This window comes from Strix uralensis, chromosome 3 (genome assembly GCF_047716275.1).
Source record: "Strix uralensis isolate ZFMK-TIS-50842 chromosome 3, bStrUra1, whole genome shotgun sequence".
In the NCBI taxonomy this organism is placed as follows: domain Eukaryota; kingdom Metazoa; phylum Chordata; class Aves; order Strigiformes; family Strigidae; genus Strix; species Strix uralensis.
In genome coordinates this window covers 64,886,294-64,903,876 of record NC_133974.1, presented here as the reverse complement: position 1 = coordinate 64,903,876, position 17,583 = coordinate 64,886,294, and the positions used below count along the sequence as shown (strand labels likewise).

The window sequence follows — 17,583 nt, the reverse complement described above, 5'->3', positions numbered from 1 at the left end:
GATCTGCTTCCACAGCTTGAGCTAAGAGGCAGGATGCTTGAGCTATTGCCAATAAAAGAGCCTTACAAAAGAGAAGACAGCACACAAACCTCCCTGGCGTGCCAAGAGGTTTGGTCTCCGAGCTCTACTTTGATGCCTGTTTAGGGGCTTCACGTTAACCAGTAACAGGATAGCATAAATGCATAAACCTTGCAAAAGGACCGGCAGAGGTTGTGTGCCTTGAGCACAAAGTCTGGTGGGAGATGCTGGCTTGATCTCTACTTCCAAATGCCGGGGTTGAACACTGAGATCAGTCACCTGCAGCAGGAGTCCCCTGACGCAGTATGAAAGCAAGAAGAGGGACAGGCACCCTGTCGTGTTTCAACATCCCTACATCTGCTGTGACCAGTGCAGGTAGGTATTTGCTGATACGGGATTTAGCATCTTAGCTGAGATAAGAAAGTAAACGTGTAGCTTGACAAAATGAGTTCAGGCATGAATCTATGCAAGCCTTTTGAGATACAAATGCCGCTAAACATCCTTACCCGTAGCACGTAGACGGCTAGAAAAATTTAATGTCTGAAGTCCAAGGTCTGTGAACATAAATCCCCAGCACCTCTGGATTTTCAGTGCCGTCAGGAGTATACCCCAGCAGCAATCTTGAGCGTCTTGCTCAAGAATTTGTGCGTGATCCAGTTCCTGCTGTTTGATAAAGCCACATCTGCCACTGGGCCAGAAGTCTCTCATGTGTTCCCATCAGTCAGCCCTTCTCTTCCCCCTCACACACAAGTCAAGCAGCATCTACAGCCACTCGTAGGTCAAATCGAGGCAGCTACGGAAGATGTGGGGGGTAAGGAAGACTGCGGAGAGAAGGGGGGGGGGATTCAGGGATGAGTGAAGGGATTCAAGGAGATGGGACAGACAGGACACACATGAAGTGAGGGGACGACAATAACTGTGGTACAAATTGTAGTGGTCTGTCCATCCATTCGGTTGTGCATCTCCAGTCTAAGTGGTGTATTTGGGGCAGAGGCAAATGACCTTCGAATGGAACAAATGTGTGGATATAGCCAACGTTGAAGGCATTGGGTTTTTTTAATAGAAATAACAAAACTGTCTTAACATCTAAGAATAAAGGGTAGTGAATAAAGCTCCCGGTTCTGTCGCAGGGTTGTCAGTTGTTCTCTAGGACTGGCATCTCTCCAAATGTCACGTGGATGCTTAGCACATCTGAAAGACAGACGACAGTAAAAAAGCTTTATTAGTGACAACTTATTCTCTCAAGAATATCTTATTTTCCCAGGCAGGTCTCAAAGACAGAGATAAAGGTCTCATGACTTAGTGAAGCAAGTGCAGTTAAATATCCTAGGGAGAAACTGTGCCTATCATTTCCGATTCAGATTTCACCGAAGTGCAAAGAGATTTGGTACATAAGGCACTCCAGGTTTACCACGGAAGGCAACGCTCACATCCTTTAGGATTTTAAAAAGAGCTTTGTTAGAGAGGAAGAGTGTTTGCAGATTAAATCCCACACATTAAACACGTGCCGTATGAGTGCGTATCTAGGAGAACTGGAAGCCACATTTTCTACCTCCCAGAAATATCCCCCGAAACTCCAGGCCGAGTCAAAGGCCATTAAAGTGAGGGTGGCTGTACAGAGAAGAAACAAGTTATGGGAAGAGTGTGAGGTGATGACACAGAGACTAGCGGGTCACCATGATTCTAGCTTGTGTTCAGTTTCTCAGGACACACAGCTCATTAAACAAAGGGCAGCCTAAAGCAAGGGACAGCTGACAGCACTTGAAACAAAGACTAAGCCAGGAAGGTGGTGGGGAGGTAGGGAAGAACATCAGCCACAATAATTTCCGCACATTTGAAACTGGCCATAGTGGTGTCATTTCATTTCTGCCCTTTGCAGAGGTACTTCAGCTACAATTGTATCTCTGCCTACAACCGAAGCTACCATCCACTATGTATGGTGCCATACGGCTCACATAGGCATCTCAGGGGTTCATATAATCCGTTAAGTCACACTGTGCTGTGCAGGAGCCCTAATGGCAATTGCTTCAGCAATGCACACCATCTCCTACTCCATTTCTGCAGGAACTGCATCCTCCTCACTCTGCACACAAGCCTCAGTGGCTGCTGCTTCTGGACATCTGTGTGTGTGTCTCGCCAGAAATTAACTTCAGTTGCCACAGGCTGCACAAGGAAGGTCCTTGACAGTAGTATGGCCACGACCTGGTTTTGAATTAGGTATAAGATCTAACACGTGCTGGTTTTTAATTTGACAAATCAACCTTTGTGTTATGTGTAAGACTCACTGCAGTCTGTACTTCCGGAATACGTTCGTCGCTCGTCTCCTCTACTGTCAATTCTGTTATGGGCAGCTTCTCTGGTTCTGAAGGCTCCTCCTTTACAGATATCTCTTCCTTGGAAGTGACTGCTTTGACGCTGTGAAACTCTGTCGTGTGATGAAGATTCCTCTACTGTCCCCTCCACTTCAGGTATTTCTTCATGGTCTTCTACAGCTGCTTTTTCACATGCCTGCCACTGGCTTTCGTCTCTCAATACATCTACATTTTCACATCCTTCTGTGCTTTCTTTCACTGCAGCAGGTACTTCATTTCTCTCTGAACCTTCGGGTAGAACACCCTCTTCGACTCCGTTTTGGCCCTGAACGCTCCCTGCGCTTCCCTGGGGCTGGAGGCCATCCTCCTTGTGTTCTCCTTTTTCCAAGGACTGTCCAGGCAAAACAGTTTCCTGGCCTACAGTGTTCCCATCTTTAGCGTCAGCTTTCACTTCTGACTCAATGCCTTGTACTGTTGTAATTATAGCTGCTGACCCGGGTCTTTCACTAACCAGCTGTGCTACACCTGCTAACTTTACTCTTTCAACAACTTCATGAAGAACTTTTTGTGTCTGTTTGTCTAATTCTTTCGAATTTTGTTCAGCGGCCTCTACTTCTTGTACAGGCGTCACTTCCTCTGTAGGATCTGCGGTTTCTAACAACGGTGAAACAGCAGAAACCATCTCAGCTGTCTCCTCAGCAAGGGACACTTCCATTGTTTCTTCAGTGCAGGAAGCTTCTGCCGTCTCCTCCGGAGCTGTCACTGCTTCTGAGGTCAGCTCTAGCTCACTTGCTGTGGTGTCATCACTTACAGCCTTTCTCATCTCTGGCACTGTCTTAGCAGCTACCACTGCTTCTTCCACAGGAACATCTGATTCAAATGTTTTCTCAGTTTCTTTCTCTTCCTTTTCTTTTGCCTGCTCAATGCACTCTGTCAGAGCAGCAGATAGCCAAGGTGGTGACCTTGCTTCGGTACCGGTAACCGCCCTTTCCCCTTCCACAAGGGCAACAGTAACTGCATGTACCAGTGCCTCATGTGCTTGCTCAACTCTTAGGGTCTCCTCCAATTTTTCTGCTCTCTCCTTCTCTGAGGTTTGTTCTCTCATCGCCTCAGCATCTTTCGCTTGTTGGCCTTCCATTTTCTCCTGCTCTGCTGCTTCGTATTCAGATAAAGGAACAACAGCTGGAATATCCAAATCTTCTTCGGTTGTTTCTGCCATGTCTTCTCTTGCTTGTTTAAGATGACTTGGTGCTGGCTTTCCATCTGACTTTTTCTTCCTACGCCCAGGCATCAGTTTTCTAAATGGAACGAATGATTCGTCTTTTCCAGGCTCACCGTCCGACATTGAATGCTCAAGGCTAGATCCCACAACAGAGTCTTCCGTTCTCTCTTCCATTCTGGTTTTGGATCTCCTTCTTGGAGCGACTAACCTTTTAAATGGTGCCCGTGTTGAAATAGCTTCCGCTTCGGATGGGCTTCCAGCTTGTTCTGGGGAAGAATTCCCTTGTCCTTGATCGCTCTCCTGAGAACTAGTAAGAACTGCACCTGTTGCCGTTTCTTTGTTCTGTCCAGACTCGTCTATTTTTTGGCTTTCTCGACCAAGCTTATGTTCAGTGTCTTCATCAGATGATGATGATGATGATTTCCTGGCTCTTTTCTTTGAAGAACCTCCACATAAAAAAGCTTCCCAGAACACAGAGGTGCCAACCTTTTTTTTGGGCTTTTCTGTGCTTTTCTCTGGTTTCTGGTCCATCCCATCTTCTTTTAATTCTCCCTGATATTCATCAATAGTATTTTCGGTTGCAGACACTGCAACACTCTTTGTCTTATCAATTTCTTCTTCTTTATCACTTGCAGAAGGTCTTCTGACACGCTTCTTGGGAGTCACCATCTTTTTAAATGATGCCCAGGGCGTAAGACTTTCTCTTTTGCGCGCCACATCTGCAATAGCAGCGTCTTCATTTTCAGTGACCTGCATTCCGTCTACAGATTTCTCCAAAGAAGGAATTTCATTCATCTGCTCAGGAGAAGAAGCAGAACTCTCCCCTTTTTGTTCCTCTGGGCTATCTGGGGAAGCTGGTAAGTGCTGAATTGGCTCACCCTGTTCCCCTAACTTAGATTCTTCTCTTTTGCCTTTCCGCTTCTTTCCAGACAGTTTTTTTAATCCAGTACCCATAAAGAGTTTCTTTAAAGGGCTGCCTTGCAGTTTATTTTTTTCTTGAGAAGACAGCAGTTCAGCTTCATTTGTGATACCTTCTGGAGGCCTCTTTCCAGCTGCCTCTTCAGGCGTTATTTCTGTGGTTATTTCACCTGGTTTGATAGTATCAGTCATAACTCTGCTAGTTTTTCCCTGTAATCCTTCACCAGTGGGTTTGATAGACTGTTGATCGTCCTCTGTGTCAACTGAGCATTCAGAAGTAGAAAAGGACTTCAATCCAGGAGCACCCAGAGTCAGTTTTGTCTCATGTTCTTTGCTTTCTTTCTTCTCTGTGGTTGTGTGCAGAGCTTCTCCTTGTGTGATGTCTTCTGCTGTGGGTGATATTTTCAATTCTGCTTCCTCTGTTCTTTCATCAAATGTTTCTTTCTCTAGCGGAGCACGTTTATTTCCTTCTCTTCCTTCAGATTTTTTAAGCTGTTCACTAGAAATTGCAATTGCCAAAGACCCTGCTTCAGGTCTCTCTTCAGAGGATATTTCAGTTCTGACATCTATTTCACACTTCCCTGTTGACTCCAGTTTGTCTCCCGCCGGTAGGACTTCTGAGGATGTTTTCAATTCTCCATTCACAATATCAGAAACAACAGCTACCACTGAGCTTGTTTTTAGCTGCTCACTTTCTTTTTCTCCTTCTTCAGTTTTTTCTTCCTTTTTACCAAGATCATCTGAGACTTCCACCAGTTTTCTTTCTTGATCATCTCCAGCTTTTTTCTCCATCGCACTTTCTTTAACAACTGCTGCTGTTACAGCCTCTTTTTGTTCCTGCTCATCATGCTTGATTAGCTCTTCCTTCCCACTTGCTTCCACTCCTATGTCTGCCACAATCCTTTTTGACGGCTGTTTTTCATCTTCACTTTGCTCCTTCTCATGCTCTTCAGTAGTTACTTCTGTCACGTTCCTCTCCTCATCTTGCTCCTCAAACTCAGATTTCTCCTCCTTTTCACTGGTTTCAGTTATTAACGTTGCCCCCTCTTTTTCTTGCCCATCTTCTTTAGTAGGAGACTGTAGTTCATCTTCTTTAGGCTTCCTAAACCTCTTCTTTTTTCCAAATCGAGTCCATCCCCGAGTAAAAAATTTTCTTAATGGCGATGCAGTATCAGTGGCTAAGGCAGCTGACTGAGAACAAATCTCCTTTGCTTCTGGTGTTTTAGGAGATTCATCTTCTGTTTTTTCATTTTTCAGTGTGTCTTTGGTGTTGTCTTCTGCAGAGAGTGCGTCCTCAGGCATCGCTGTTTCTTCTGAGCCGACTTCTTTTTGATCACCAGCTCCTTCAGGGACTTGTGTTTGCTTTTTTACAGTAAGCAGTTGAACAGGCTGAAAATCAGCAGGTTCTGATTTTCGTGTCTTCTTCACTGTGAATCTGAACGCCCAAAATTTAAAAACCTTTTTAAAACCCAGATCGTAAGACTGTGGCTCAGATGCATGGTCTTCTGCGTCTTCTTCCAAAGATGGCAACTGCTCAACTGTATGAGCATCCTCTTTCTCAGCATCTACTACACCGTCCTTGGTGCTTGAGTCAGACGGACTTGCCTCCATAGTTTCCGTGTCTTCTTTCAAAGTTGCACTGGAATGTTCTGTTTGTCCAACTGTGTAAACAACAACAACAAAAACCAGTTAGTTTCCTTCTCAATTTAATGCTATAGGATACCATTATATAAATATATATAACTTTTTTAATGTGTTTTTCTTCATTTTTATCGAACCTTCCTAAACATGCTTGTTTAATTATCTGCGTGCCTCTTCTGTGCGCTACTATTAATTTTTTTTAACGACTAGTTTTTGTTCTAAGGTTGCTAGAATTCCTCTTCTGCCTCAGGTCATTGTATGGGTCTTTCCGAAGTTTATTTGCAAATGCACCTCTCCAGCTTACAGCCTCTCATTCTCCTTCCTTCTTTTGCAGGTCTTTTTGTGGGGTTTTGTGTTTGTGGTTTTTTGGTGTTTGTTGGGTTTTGGTTTTTTACTTCAAGGCAAACTTATGTGAGAAAATAAAAAATATTTCTATGCTATCATTACTCAAAGAATGTACAGAAATTATGTAATGATTCCTGAAGCAAAGCTCCGTATACTTTCCGGGCGGAGAGAGACCTCCGAGAGAAAAAAAAAGAAACCAAACCGAAAAACTGTGCTGACCTAAAATGATGACAAGAAAAGAAAAGCTCATTTTACAGCTCCTAACGATGAGGCTCCTACGTTGGGGCATTCTTGAGAGCTCCTAACGATGCACAATGAAAACCAGATTAAAAATTTTCTTTAGCAAAACGACTGCATAAGGAGTAACATAGACACCACAGGCAAACTCACCACAAAGGAGATGTAGCTCCACCTGCACGAACTAGACACATGATAGCTTAAAACACTCCCGCCTACCAATAAGGAGAGGTACTCCGTCCCTTCAAAGAAACGGTGATTTGTACTACAAGCTAGATGTAGTTCTTGCAAAGTGTCCTGTAGAAGCAGTTGTGTTGCGGTGAAAATCCAAGTTTCCACAAGGATTATTAAATGAGGAAAGCCTCAAACGATCTCACTGTGCAACCCTATACAGAGATTGCTTTTGCAAAGCAGTTTAACCTTTAATTACTAACAATAAAAGGAAATAAAAAAAATAGAGAACCCTTGAGGAAAAAGGCTCAGCATGTGATAAGCTCATTAAACATCGAGTTTAATGAAAACCCTATTGTAAACAGCGGTAGGATGTCTCGTCCCCTACTAACTGATTCAAATCACGTACAGTCCTCCCCAGGGTCAGCTCCAAACAGACCAGGGCTTCTACAGGCTCTGTGGTCAATAGGTGTTGTAAAGCTAAAGTACTTTGCATTAATAAACCTCCACTATTTGTTGAATTCATTCACTAGCTCTAGCAAAAACAATAGGAGTGAGGAAATCCAACAGCATACAACAGCAAGCCGAGAGAAACTCTGATGTCAGTTAGTTATCATTAGGAACAAAAGTGGGGTTGGTTTATTTAAATTTCATAATGCCATTTTGTTTCCCATAGAACGATAGAAGTTTGTGCAAAACCAGCAGTGCAAGATGTCTTTTCCTTTGAACTCTTTGCTCCTCCAAATACTACTACCTTTTCACAAAGCCCAATCAGTTTATGGTGCCAGCTCTCACACTTCAGTGGCTCACGCGCTACTTTCTTAAATGAGATGTACGGAGTTCAACGGACACAGCGTCGAGGTTTTGGTATCACAGGCTGGGACCCTGCCGCCACACGTGCAAGCAGACACCCCCCCCCCCGCCACGGCGTTAATCTCCTCTGGATTTTGCTTCATTGAAATTAAAACAGCTCTAGAGCAAGAGCTTCGTTTCTCTCATGCAAACATTTTTACAACATATCACTGACGCTAACTTCTGCATTTCCTTCAATTTCAGCAAGCTTAGCTCTTAAGGTATTTTACTGCATTATTGCCCGATCAACGTAAAACAGCATCATCGCTGCGGTCACTCCCTTTCCTTTCCGTTCCTCAGCTGCAGACACTGTCAGATTCTGGGACGGCAGAAAACCCCCTGGTTAGCGTCTCCAGATTTAGCACAGCCTTGTGCTGCAAGGACCGCATCAAACGTCTGACTGAGGTGACAGGAAATTTTAAAATCTCCGCAAGCTTGCCTTGGAAAGGGTTCTCGCGGTGACAGAAATGTCGAAGCCGGTCCTTTTCAATGCTCCCGCACCGCCAGGAAATCCCGAGTCGGTCAAACAGCACTTCGGAGAGGCGGAGGCGCGCTCCGGCACCCACACCCCAGCGAGTCGCCCCGCGCTGAGGCACTGGGCCCCCGGTTGCCACACGCGGAAACCCCGGCAACGGGGAGACAAGAGAAACAATGCAAGGGGCTTCCCCGCCGCCGCCGCGCCCCTCGGCCCGGCCCCGCCCCTCGGCCCGGCCCCGCCCCGCCCCTCGGCCCGGCCCCGCCCCGCGCCGGCTGCTGACGCGCGTCTGGTCTCTTCCCGCCCCGCCGCGGCACCGGCACCGCGCGCAGCCAGAGCCGCGCTGCCCCGAAGGAGCCCGCTTGAAATTTTCACCTGGACTATTCGTGTCGTTTCCCCCGAAGGGAGGAGAGGGCGGGCGGCTCGGCAGGAAGAAACAGCCCCTTTCGAAACGACAGACCGCCTCAGCTCCCGCTTCTGGGACGCTTTCTCGGTGCGGTTTGCCACAAAACATCCAGACCAAACCTCCAGAGGTGCGAGTTAAACGCCCCAAGGAGTTCACCCCTCCTAAACAACAAACACGTGAAACATTGCTGTTTCTCCACACTGAAACTCAGTGTGACGGAGGCTTCTCAGGACATCTGCCTTCCAGGACAGCAGCTGGCTTGGAGATGCCTTGCAATTTTTCACAATTCCCTCTTGTCCAGCTGCTTCGAGGAAAAGGCGTCTTGCTAGTTATTCTTTCTAGTCCGGTGCCTTTGTAGGAGGGATGGAGACATATCTGCAGGCCAGATGATGAGGACAGGGTCAAGCTGCCACAGGACTTTACACAGAGACCGTCCCCAGGAAGCAGCTCCCATGGCATATTGGACTTCTGCTGCCCTCGTTCCATCGGATCATCAGTCCTTGCACTAAGGACTGAGCTCTGTCGGTTTTTCAAGCTCTGGAAATGGGTGTAATTTTCAAGGAGGGATAGGAGACTTCTTAAAACTGTTCTTCCTATTTTGAAGAGTTGATATATTTTTTCAAGAGAATGTTGGAGCCAGACAGACACAGGCCTTTACTACACCCTTCTCTTTCATTCTTACTTTTGTAAAGGTTAAATTTAGTGTCCGGCTAGAAGTGACATCAGCCCTAAATTGGATATTAGTATTGTGGTGGCTAAGCTTCCATCTTGTTGGCGGCGTCTTCAAATGTTCACAGAGCTAAGAGTCACCCTCTTTTACCACATCTCATCCATCTCCCCAAAACCCAGGACTCCAAACCCTGTGCTGCCAATCCCACTGGCCGCCTGATCCACATTGCTCCTCATGCCAAACCACATCCTTTCTTGCAGGGCCATCAACCTCCTCAGGCCTGCTCCCCTCCCGTGTGGCGGTGTGAATGACAAATATCCAGCACTCAGCATCCAGACGGGACCATCTCAGGAATCCTCCGTGCTTCTGGCAAGCTGCCTGCCCATCCCCAGGCACTCGCCGTATCCGAGCTGTGCGGGTTCCTCAAGGAGCACAGCTGCCTCCCGCGTGCTCTGGATCTAAATGGGAAAGCCAGATCTGCTTCCACAGCTTGAGCTAAGAGGCAGGATGCTTGAGCTATTGCCAATAAAAGAGCCTTACAAAAGAGAAGACAGCACACAAACCTCCCTGGCGTGCCAAGAGGTTTGGTCTCCGAGCTCTACTTTGATGCCTGTTTAGGGGCTTCACGTTAACCAGTAACAGGATAGCATAAATGCATAAACCTTGCAAAAGGACCGGCAGAGGTTGTGTGCCTTGAGCACAAAGTCTGGTGGGAGATGCTGGCTTGATCTCTACTTCCAAATGCCGGGGTTGAACACTGAGATCAGTCACCTGCAGCAGGAGTCCCCTGACGCAGTATGAAAGCAAGAAGAGGGACAGGCACCCTGTCGTGTTTCAACATCCCTACATCTGCTGTGACCAGTGCAGGTAGGTATTTGCTGATACGGGATTTAGCATCTTAGCTGAGATAAGAAAGTAAACGTGTAGCTTGACAAAATGAGTTCAGGCATGAATCTATGCAAGCCTTTTGAGATACAAATGCCGCTAAACATCCTTACCCGTAGCACGTAGACGGCTAGAAAAATTTAATGTCTGAAGTCCAAGGTCTGTGAACATAAATCCCCAGCACCTCTGGATTTTCAGTGCCGTCAGGAGTATACCCCAGCAGCAATCTTGAGCGTCTTGCTCAAGAATTTGTGCGTGATCCAGTTCCTGCTGTTTGATAAAGCCACATCTGCCACTGGGCCAGAAGTCTCTCATGTGTTCCCATCAGTCAGCCCTTCTCTTCCCCCTCACACACAAGTCAAGCAGCATCTACAGCCACTCGTAGGTCAAATCGAGGCAGCTACGGAAGATGTGGGGGGTAAGGAAGACTGCGGAGAGAAGGGGGGGGGGATTCAGGGATGAGTGAAGGGATTCAAGGAGATGGGACAGACAGGACACACATGAAGTGAGGGGACGACAATAACTGTGGTACAAATTGTAGTGGTCTGTCCATCCATTCGGTTGTGCATCTCCAGTCTAAGTGGTGTATTTGGGGCAGAGGCAAATGACCTTCGAATGGAACAAATGTGTGGATATAGCCAACGTTGAAGGCATTGGGTTTTTTTAATAGAAATAACAAAACTGTCTTAACATCTAAGAATAAAGGGTAGTGAATAAAGCTCCCGGTTCTGTCGCAGGGTTGTCAGTTGTTCTCTAGGACTGGCATCTCTCCAAATGTCACGTGGATGCTTAGCACATCTGAAAGACAGACGACAGTAAAAAAGCTTTATTAGTGACAACTTATTCTCTCAAGAATATCTTATTTTCCCAGGCAGGTCTCAAAGACAGAGATAAAGGTCTCATGACTTAGTGAAGCAAGTGCAGTTAAATATCCTAGGGAGAAACTGTGCCTATCATTTCCGATTCAGATTTCACCGAAGTGCAAAGAGATTTGGTACATAAGGCACTCCAGGTTTACCACGGAAGGCAACGCTCACATCCTTTAGGATTTTAAAAAGAGCTTTGTTAGAGAGGAAGAGTGTTTGCAGATTAAATCCCACACATTAAACACGTGCCGTATGAGTGCGTATCTAGGAGAACTGGAAGCCACATTTTCTACCTCCCAGAAATATCCCCCGAAACTCCAGGCCGAGTCAAAGGCCATTAAAGTGAGGGTGGCTGTACAGAGAAGAAACAAGTTATGGGAAGAGTGTGAGGTGATGACACAGAGACTAGCGGGTCACCATGATTCTAGCTTGTGTTCAGTTTCTCAGGACACACAGCTCATTAAACAAAGGGCAGCCTAAAGCAAGGGACAGCTGACAGCACTTGAAACAAAGACTAAGCCAGGAAGGTGGTGGGGAGGTAGGGAAGAACATCAGCCACAATAATTTCCGCACATTTGAAACTGGCCATAGTGGTGTCATTTCATTTCTGCCCTTTGCAGAGGTACTTCAGCTACAATTGTATCTCTGCCTACAACCGAAGCTACCATCCACTATGTATGGTGCCATACGGCTCACATAGGCATCTCAGGGGTTCATATAATCCGTTAAGTCACACTGTGCTGTGCAGGAGCCCTAATGGCAATTGCTTCAGCAATGCACACCATCTCCTACTCCATTTCTGCAGGAACTGCATCCTCCTCACTCTGCACACAAGCCTCAGTGGCTGCTGCTTCTGGACATCTGTGTGTGTGTCTCGCCAGAAATTAACTTCAGTTGCCACAGGCTGCACAAGGAAGGTCCTTGACAGTAGTATGGCCACGACCTGGTTTTGAATTAGGTATAAGATCTAACACGTGCTGGTTTTTAATTTGACAAATCAACCTTTGTGTTATGTGTAAGACTCACTGCAGTCTGTACTTCCGGAATACGTTCGTCGCTCGTCTCCTCTACTGTCAATTCTGTTATGGGCAGCTTCTCTGGTTCTGAAGGCTCCTCCTTTACAGATATCTCTTCCTTGGAAGTGACTGCTTTGACGCTGTGAAACTCTGTCGTGTGATGAAGATTCCTCTACTGTCCCCTCCACTTCAGGTATTTCTTCATGGTCTTCTACAGCTGCTTTTTCACATGCCTGCCACTGGCTTTCGTCTCTCAATACATCTACATTTTCACATCCTTCTGTGCTTTCTTTCACTGCAGCAGGTACTTCATTTCTCTCTGAACCTTCGGGTAGAACACCCTCTTCGACTCCGTTTTGGCCCTGAACGCTCCCTGCGCTTCCCTGGGGCTGGAGGCCATCCTCCTTGTGTTCTCCTTTTTCCAAGGACTGTCCAGGCAAAACAGTTTCCTGGCCTACAGTGTTCCCATCTTTAGCGTCAGCTTTCACTTCTGACTCAATGCCTTGTACTGTTGTAATTATAGCTGCTGACCCGGGTCTTTCACTAACCAGCTGTGCTACACCTGCTAACTTTACTCTTTCAACAACTTCATGAAGAACTTTTTGTGTCTGTTTGTCTAATTCTTTCGAATTTTGTTCAGCGGCCTCTACTTCTTGTACAGGCGTCACTTCCTCTGTAGGATCTGCGGTTTCTAACAACGGTGAAACAGCAGAAACCATCTCAGCTGTCTCCTCAGCAAGGGACACTTCCATTGTTTCTTCAGTGCAGGAAGCTTCTGCCGTCTCCTCCGGAGCTGTCACTGCTTCTGAGGTCAGCTCTAGCTCACTTGCTGTGGTGTCATCACTTACAGCCTTTCTCATCTCTGGCACTGTCTTAGCAGCTACCACTGCTTCTTCCACAGGAACATCTGATTCAAATGTTTTCTCAGTTTCTTTCTCTTCCTTTTCTTTTGCCTGCTCAATGCACTCTGTCAGAGCAGCAGATAGCCAAGGTGGTGACCTTGCTTCGGTACCGGTAACCGCCCTTTCCCCTTCCACAAGGGCAACAGTAACTGCATGTACCAGTGCCTCATGTGCTTGCTCAACTCTTAGGGTCTCCTCCAATTTTTCTGCTCTCTCCTTCTCTGAGGTTTGTTCTCTCATCGCCTCAGCATCTTTCGCTTGTTGGCCTTCCATTTTCTCCTGCTCTGCTGCTTCGTATTCAGATAAAGGAACAACAGCTGGAATATCCAAATCTTCTTCGGTTGTTTCTGCCATGTCTTCTCTTGCTTGTTTAAGATGACTTGGTGCTGGCTTTCCATCTGACTTTTTCTTCCTACGCCCAGGCATCAGTTTTCTAAATGGAACGAATGATTCGTCTTTTCCAGGCTCACCGTCCGACATTGAATGCTCAAGGCTAGATCCCACAACAGAGTCTTCCGTTCTCTCTTCCATTCTGGTTTTGGATCTCCTTCTTGGAGCGACTAACCTTTTAAATGGTGCCCGTGTTGAAATAGCTTCCGCTTCGGATGGGCTTCCAGCTTGTTCTGGGGAAGAATTCCCTTGTCCTTGATCGCTCTCCTGAGAACTAGTAAGAACTGCACCTGTTGCCGTTTCTTTGTTCTGTCCAGACTCGTCTATTTTTTGGCTTTCTCGACCAAGCTTATGTTCAGTGTCTTCATCAGATGATGATGATGATGATTTCCTGGCTCTTTTCTTTGAAGAACCTCCACATAAAAAAGCTTCCCAGAACACAGAGGTGCCAACCTTTTTTTTGGGCTTTTCTGTGCTTTTCTCTGGTTTCTGGTCCATCCCATCTTCTTTTAATTCTCCCTGATATTCATCAATAGTATTTTTGGTTGCAGACACTGCAACACTCTTTGTCTTATCAATTTCTTCTTCTTTATCACTTGCAGAAGGTCTTCTGACACGCTTCTTGGGAGTCACCATCTTTTTAAATGATGCCCAGGGCGTAAGACTTTCTCTTTTGCGCGCCACATCTGCAATAGCAGCGTCTTCATTTTCAGTGACCTGCATTCCGTCTACAGATTTCTCCAAAGAAGGAATTTCATTCATCTGCTCAGGAGAAGAAGCAGAACTCTCCCCTTTTTGTTCCTCTGGGCTATCTGGGGAAGCTGGTAAGTGCTGAATTGGCTCACCCTGTTCCCCTAACTTAGATTCTTCTCTTTTGCCTTTCCGCTTCTTTCCAGACAGTTTTTTTAATCCAGTACCCATAAAGAGTTTCTTTAAAGGGCTGCCTTGCAGTTTATTTTTTTCTTGAGAAGACAGCAGTTCAGCTTCATTTGTGATACCTTCTGGAGGCCTCTTTCCAGCTGCCTCTTCAGGCGTTATTTCTGTGGTTATTTCACCTGGTTTGATAGTATCAGTCATAACTCTGCTAGTTTTTCCCTGTAATCCTTCACCAGTGGGTTTGATAGACTGTTGATCGTCCTCTGTGTCAACTGAGCATTCAGAAGTAGAAAAGGACTTCAATCCAGGAGCACCCAGAGTCAGTTTTGTCTCATGTTCTTTGCTTTCTTTCTTCTCTGTGGTTGTGTGCAGAGCTTCTCCTTGTGTGATGTCTTCTGCTGTGGGTGATATTTTCAATTCTGCTTCCTCTGTTCTTTCATCAAATGTTTCTTTCTCTAGCGGAGCACGTTTATTTCCTTCTCTTCCTTCAGATTTTTTAAGCTGTTCACTAGAAATTGCAATTGCCAAAGACCCTGCTTCAGGTCTCTCTTCAGAGGATATTTCAGTTCTGACATCTATTTCACACTTCCCTGTTGACTCCAGTTTGTCTCCCGCCGGTAGGACTTCTGAGGATGTTTTCAATTCTCCATTCACAATATCAGAAACAACAGCTACCACTGAGCTTGTTTTTAGCTGCTCACTTTCTTTTTCTCCTTCTTCAGTTTTTTCTTCCTTTTTACCAAGATCATCTGAGACTTCCACCAGTTTTCTTTCTTGATCATCTCCAGCTTTTTTCTCCATCGCACTTTCTTTAACAACTGCTGCTGTTACAGCCTCTTTTTGTTCCTGCTCATCATGCTTGATTAGCTCTTCCTTCCCACTTGCTTCCACTCCTATGTCTGCCACAATCCTTTTTGACGGCTGTTTTTCATCTTCACTTTGCTCCTTCTCATGCTCTTCAGTAGTTACTTCTGTCACGTTCCTCTCCTCATCTTGCTCCTCAAACTCAGATTTCTCCTCCTTTTCACTGGTTTCAGTTATTAACGTTGCCCCCTCTTTTTCTTGCCCATCTTCTTTAGTAGGAGACTGTAGTTCATCTTCTTTAGGCTTCCTAAACCTCTTCTTTTTTCCAAATCGAGTCCATCCCCGAGTAAAAAATTTTCTTAATGGCGATGCAGTATCAGTGGCTAAGGCAGCTGACTGAGAACAAATCTCATCTGCTTCTGGTGTTTTAGGAGATTCATCTTCTGTTTTTTCATTTTTCAGTGTGTCTTTGGTGTTGTCTTCTGCAGAGAGTGCATCCTCAGGCATCGCTGTTTCTTCTGAGCCGACTTCTTTTTGATCACCAGCTCCTTCAGGGACTTGTGTTTGCTTTTTTACAGTAAGCAGTTGAACAGGCTGAAAATCAGCAGGTTCTGATTTTCGTGTCTTCTTCACTGTGAATCTGAACGCCCAAAATTTAAAAACCTTTTTAAAACCCAGATCGTAAGACTGTGGCTCAGATGCATGGTCTTCTGCGTCTTCTTCCAAAGATGGCAACTGCTCGACTGTATGAGCATCCTCTTTCTCAGCATCTACTACACCGTCCTTGGTGCTTGAGTCAGACGGACTTGCCTCCATAGTTTCCGTGTCTTCTTTCAAAGTTGCACTGGAATGTTCTGTTTGTCCAACTGTGTAAACAACAACAACAAAAACCAGTTAGTTTCCTTCTCAATTTAATGCTATAGGATACCATTATATAAATATATATAACTTTTTTAATGTGTTTTTCTTCATTTTTATCGAACCTTCCTAAACATGCTTGTTTAATTATCTGCGTGCCTCTTCTGTGCGCTACTATTAATTTTTTTTAACGACTAGTTTTTGTTCTAAGGTTGCTAGAATTCCTCTTCTGCCTCAGGTCATTGTATGGGTCTTTCCGAAGTTTATTTGCAAATGCACCTCTCCAGCTTACAGCCTCTCATTCTCCTTCCTTCTTTTGCAGGTCTTTTTGTGGGGTTTTGTGTTTGTGGTTTTTTGGTGTTTGTTGGGTTTTGGTTTTTTACTTCAAGGCAAACTTATGTGAGAAAATAAAAAATATTTCTATGCTATCATTACTCAAAGAATATACAGAAATTATGTAATGATTCCTGAAGCAAAGCTCCGTATACTTTCCGGGCGGAGAGAGACCTCCGAGAGAAAAAAAAAGAAACCAAACCGAAAAACTGTGCTGACCTAAAATGATGACAAGAAAAGAAAAGCTCATTTTACAGCTCCTAACGATGAGGCTCCTACGTTGGGGCATTCTTGAGAGCTCCTAACGATGCACAATGAAAACCAGATTAAAAATTTTCTTTAGCAAAACGACTGCATAAGGAGTAACATAGACACCACAGGCAAACTCACCACAAAGGAGATGTAGCTCCACCTGCACGAACTAGACACATGATAGCTTAAAACACTCCCGCCTACCAATAAGGAGAGGTACTCCGTCCCTTCAAAGAAACGGTGATTTGTACTACAAGCTAGATGTAGTTCTTGCAAAGTGTCCTGTAGAAGCAGTTGTGTTGCGGTGAAAATCCAAGTTTCCACAAGGATTATTAAATGAGGAAAGCCTCAAACGATCTCACTGTGCAACCCTATACAGAGATTGCTTTTGCAAAGCAGTTTAACCTTTAATTACTAACAATAAAAGGAAATAAAAAAAATAGAGAACCCTTGAGGAAAAAGGCTCAGCATGTGATAAGCTCATTAAACATCGAGTTTAATGAAAACCCTATTGTAAACAGCGGTAGGATGTCTCGTCCCCTACTAACTGATTCAAATCACGTACAGTCCTCCCCAGGGTCAGCTCCAAACAGACCAGGGCTTCTACAGGCTCTGTGGTCAATAGGTGTTGTAAAGCTAAAGTACTTTGCATTAATAAACCTCCACTATTTGTTGAATTCATTCACTAGCTCTAGCAAAAACAATAGGAGTGAGGAAATCCAGCAGCATACAACAGCAAGCCGAGAGAAACTCTGATGTCAGTTAGTTATCATTAGGAACAAAAGTGGGGTTGGTTTATTTAAATTTCATAATGCCATTTTGTTTCCCATAGAACGATAGAAGTTTGTGCAAAACCAGCAGTGCAAGATGTCTTTTCCTTTGAACTCTTTGCTCCTCCAAATACTACTACCTTTTCACAAAGCCCAATCAGTTTATGGTGCCAGCTCTCACACTTCAGTGGCTCACGCGCTACTTTCTTAAATGAGATGTACGGAGTTCAACGGACACAGCGTCGAGGTTTTGGTATCACAGGCTGGGACCCTGCCGCCACACGTGCAAGCAGACACCCCCCCCCCCGCCACGGCGTTAATCTCCTCTGGATTTTGCTTCATTGAAATTAAAACAGCTCTAGAG

The 17,583-nt window shown here is 45.3% G+C and overlaps 2 protein-coding genes across 2 annotated transcripts; both read right to left on the bottom strand.

Annotated features, from left to right (window-relative positions):
- Positions 1-1,040: 1,040 nt before the first annotated feature.
- On the bottom strand, positions 1,041-6,745 carry LOC141941634 (A-kinase anchor protein 12-like). The gene is given in 4 exon segments (XM_074864603.1): positions 1,041-1,209; positions 2,304-2,460; positions 2,462-6,131; positions 6,736-6,745. Coding segments are annotated over 4 exon segments (3,846 nt in total). The 3' UTR covers positions 1,041-1,200.
- A 4,036-nt stretch (positions 6,746-10,781) lies between these two features.
- On the bottom strand, positions 10,782-16,486 carry LOC141941633 (A-kinase anchor protein 12-like). Its single transcript, XM_074864602.1, is given in 4 exon segments — positions 10,782-10,950; positions 12,045-12,201; positions 12,203-15,872; positions 16,477-16,486. Coding segments are annotated over 4 exon segments (3,846 nt in total). The 3' UTR covers positions 10,782-10,941.
- Positions 16,487-17,583: the final 1,097 nt, after the last annotated feature.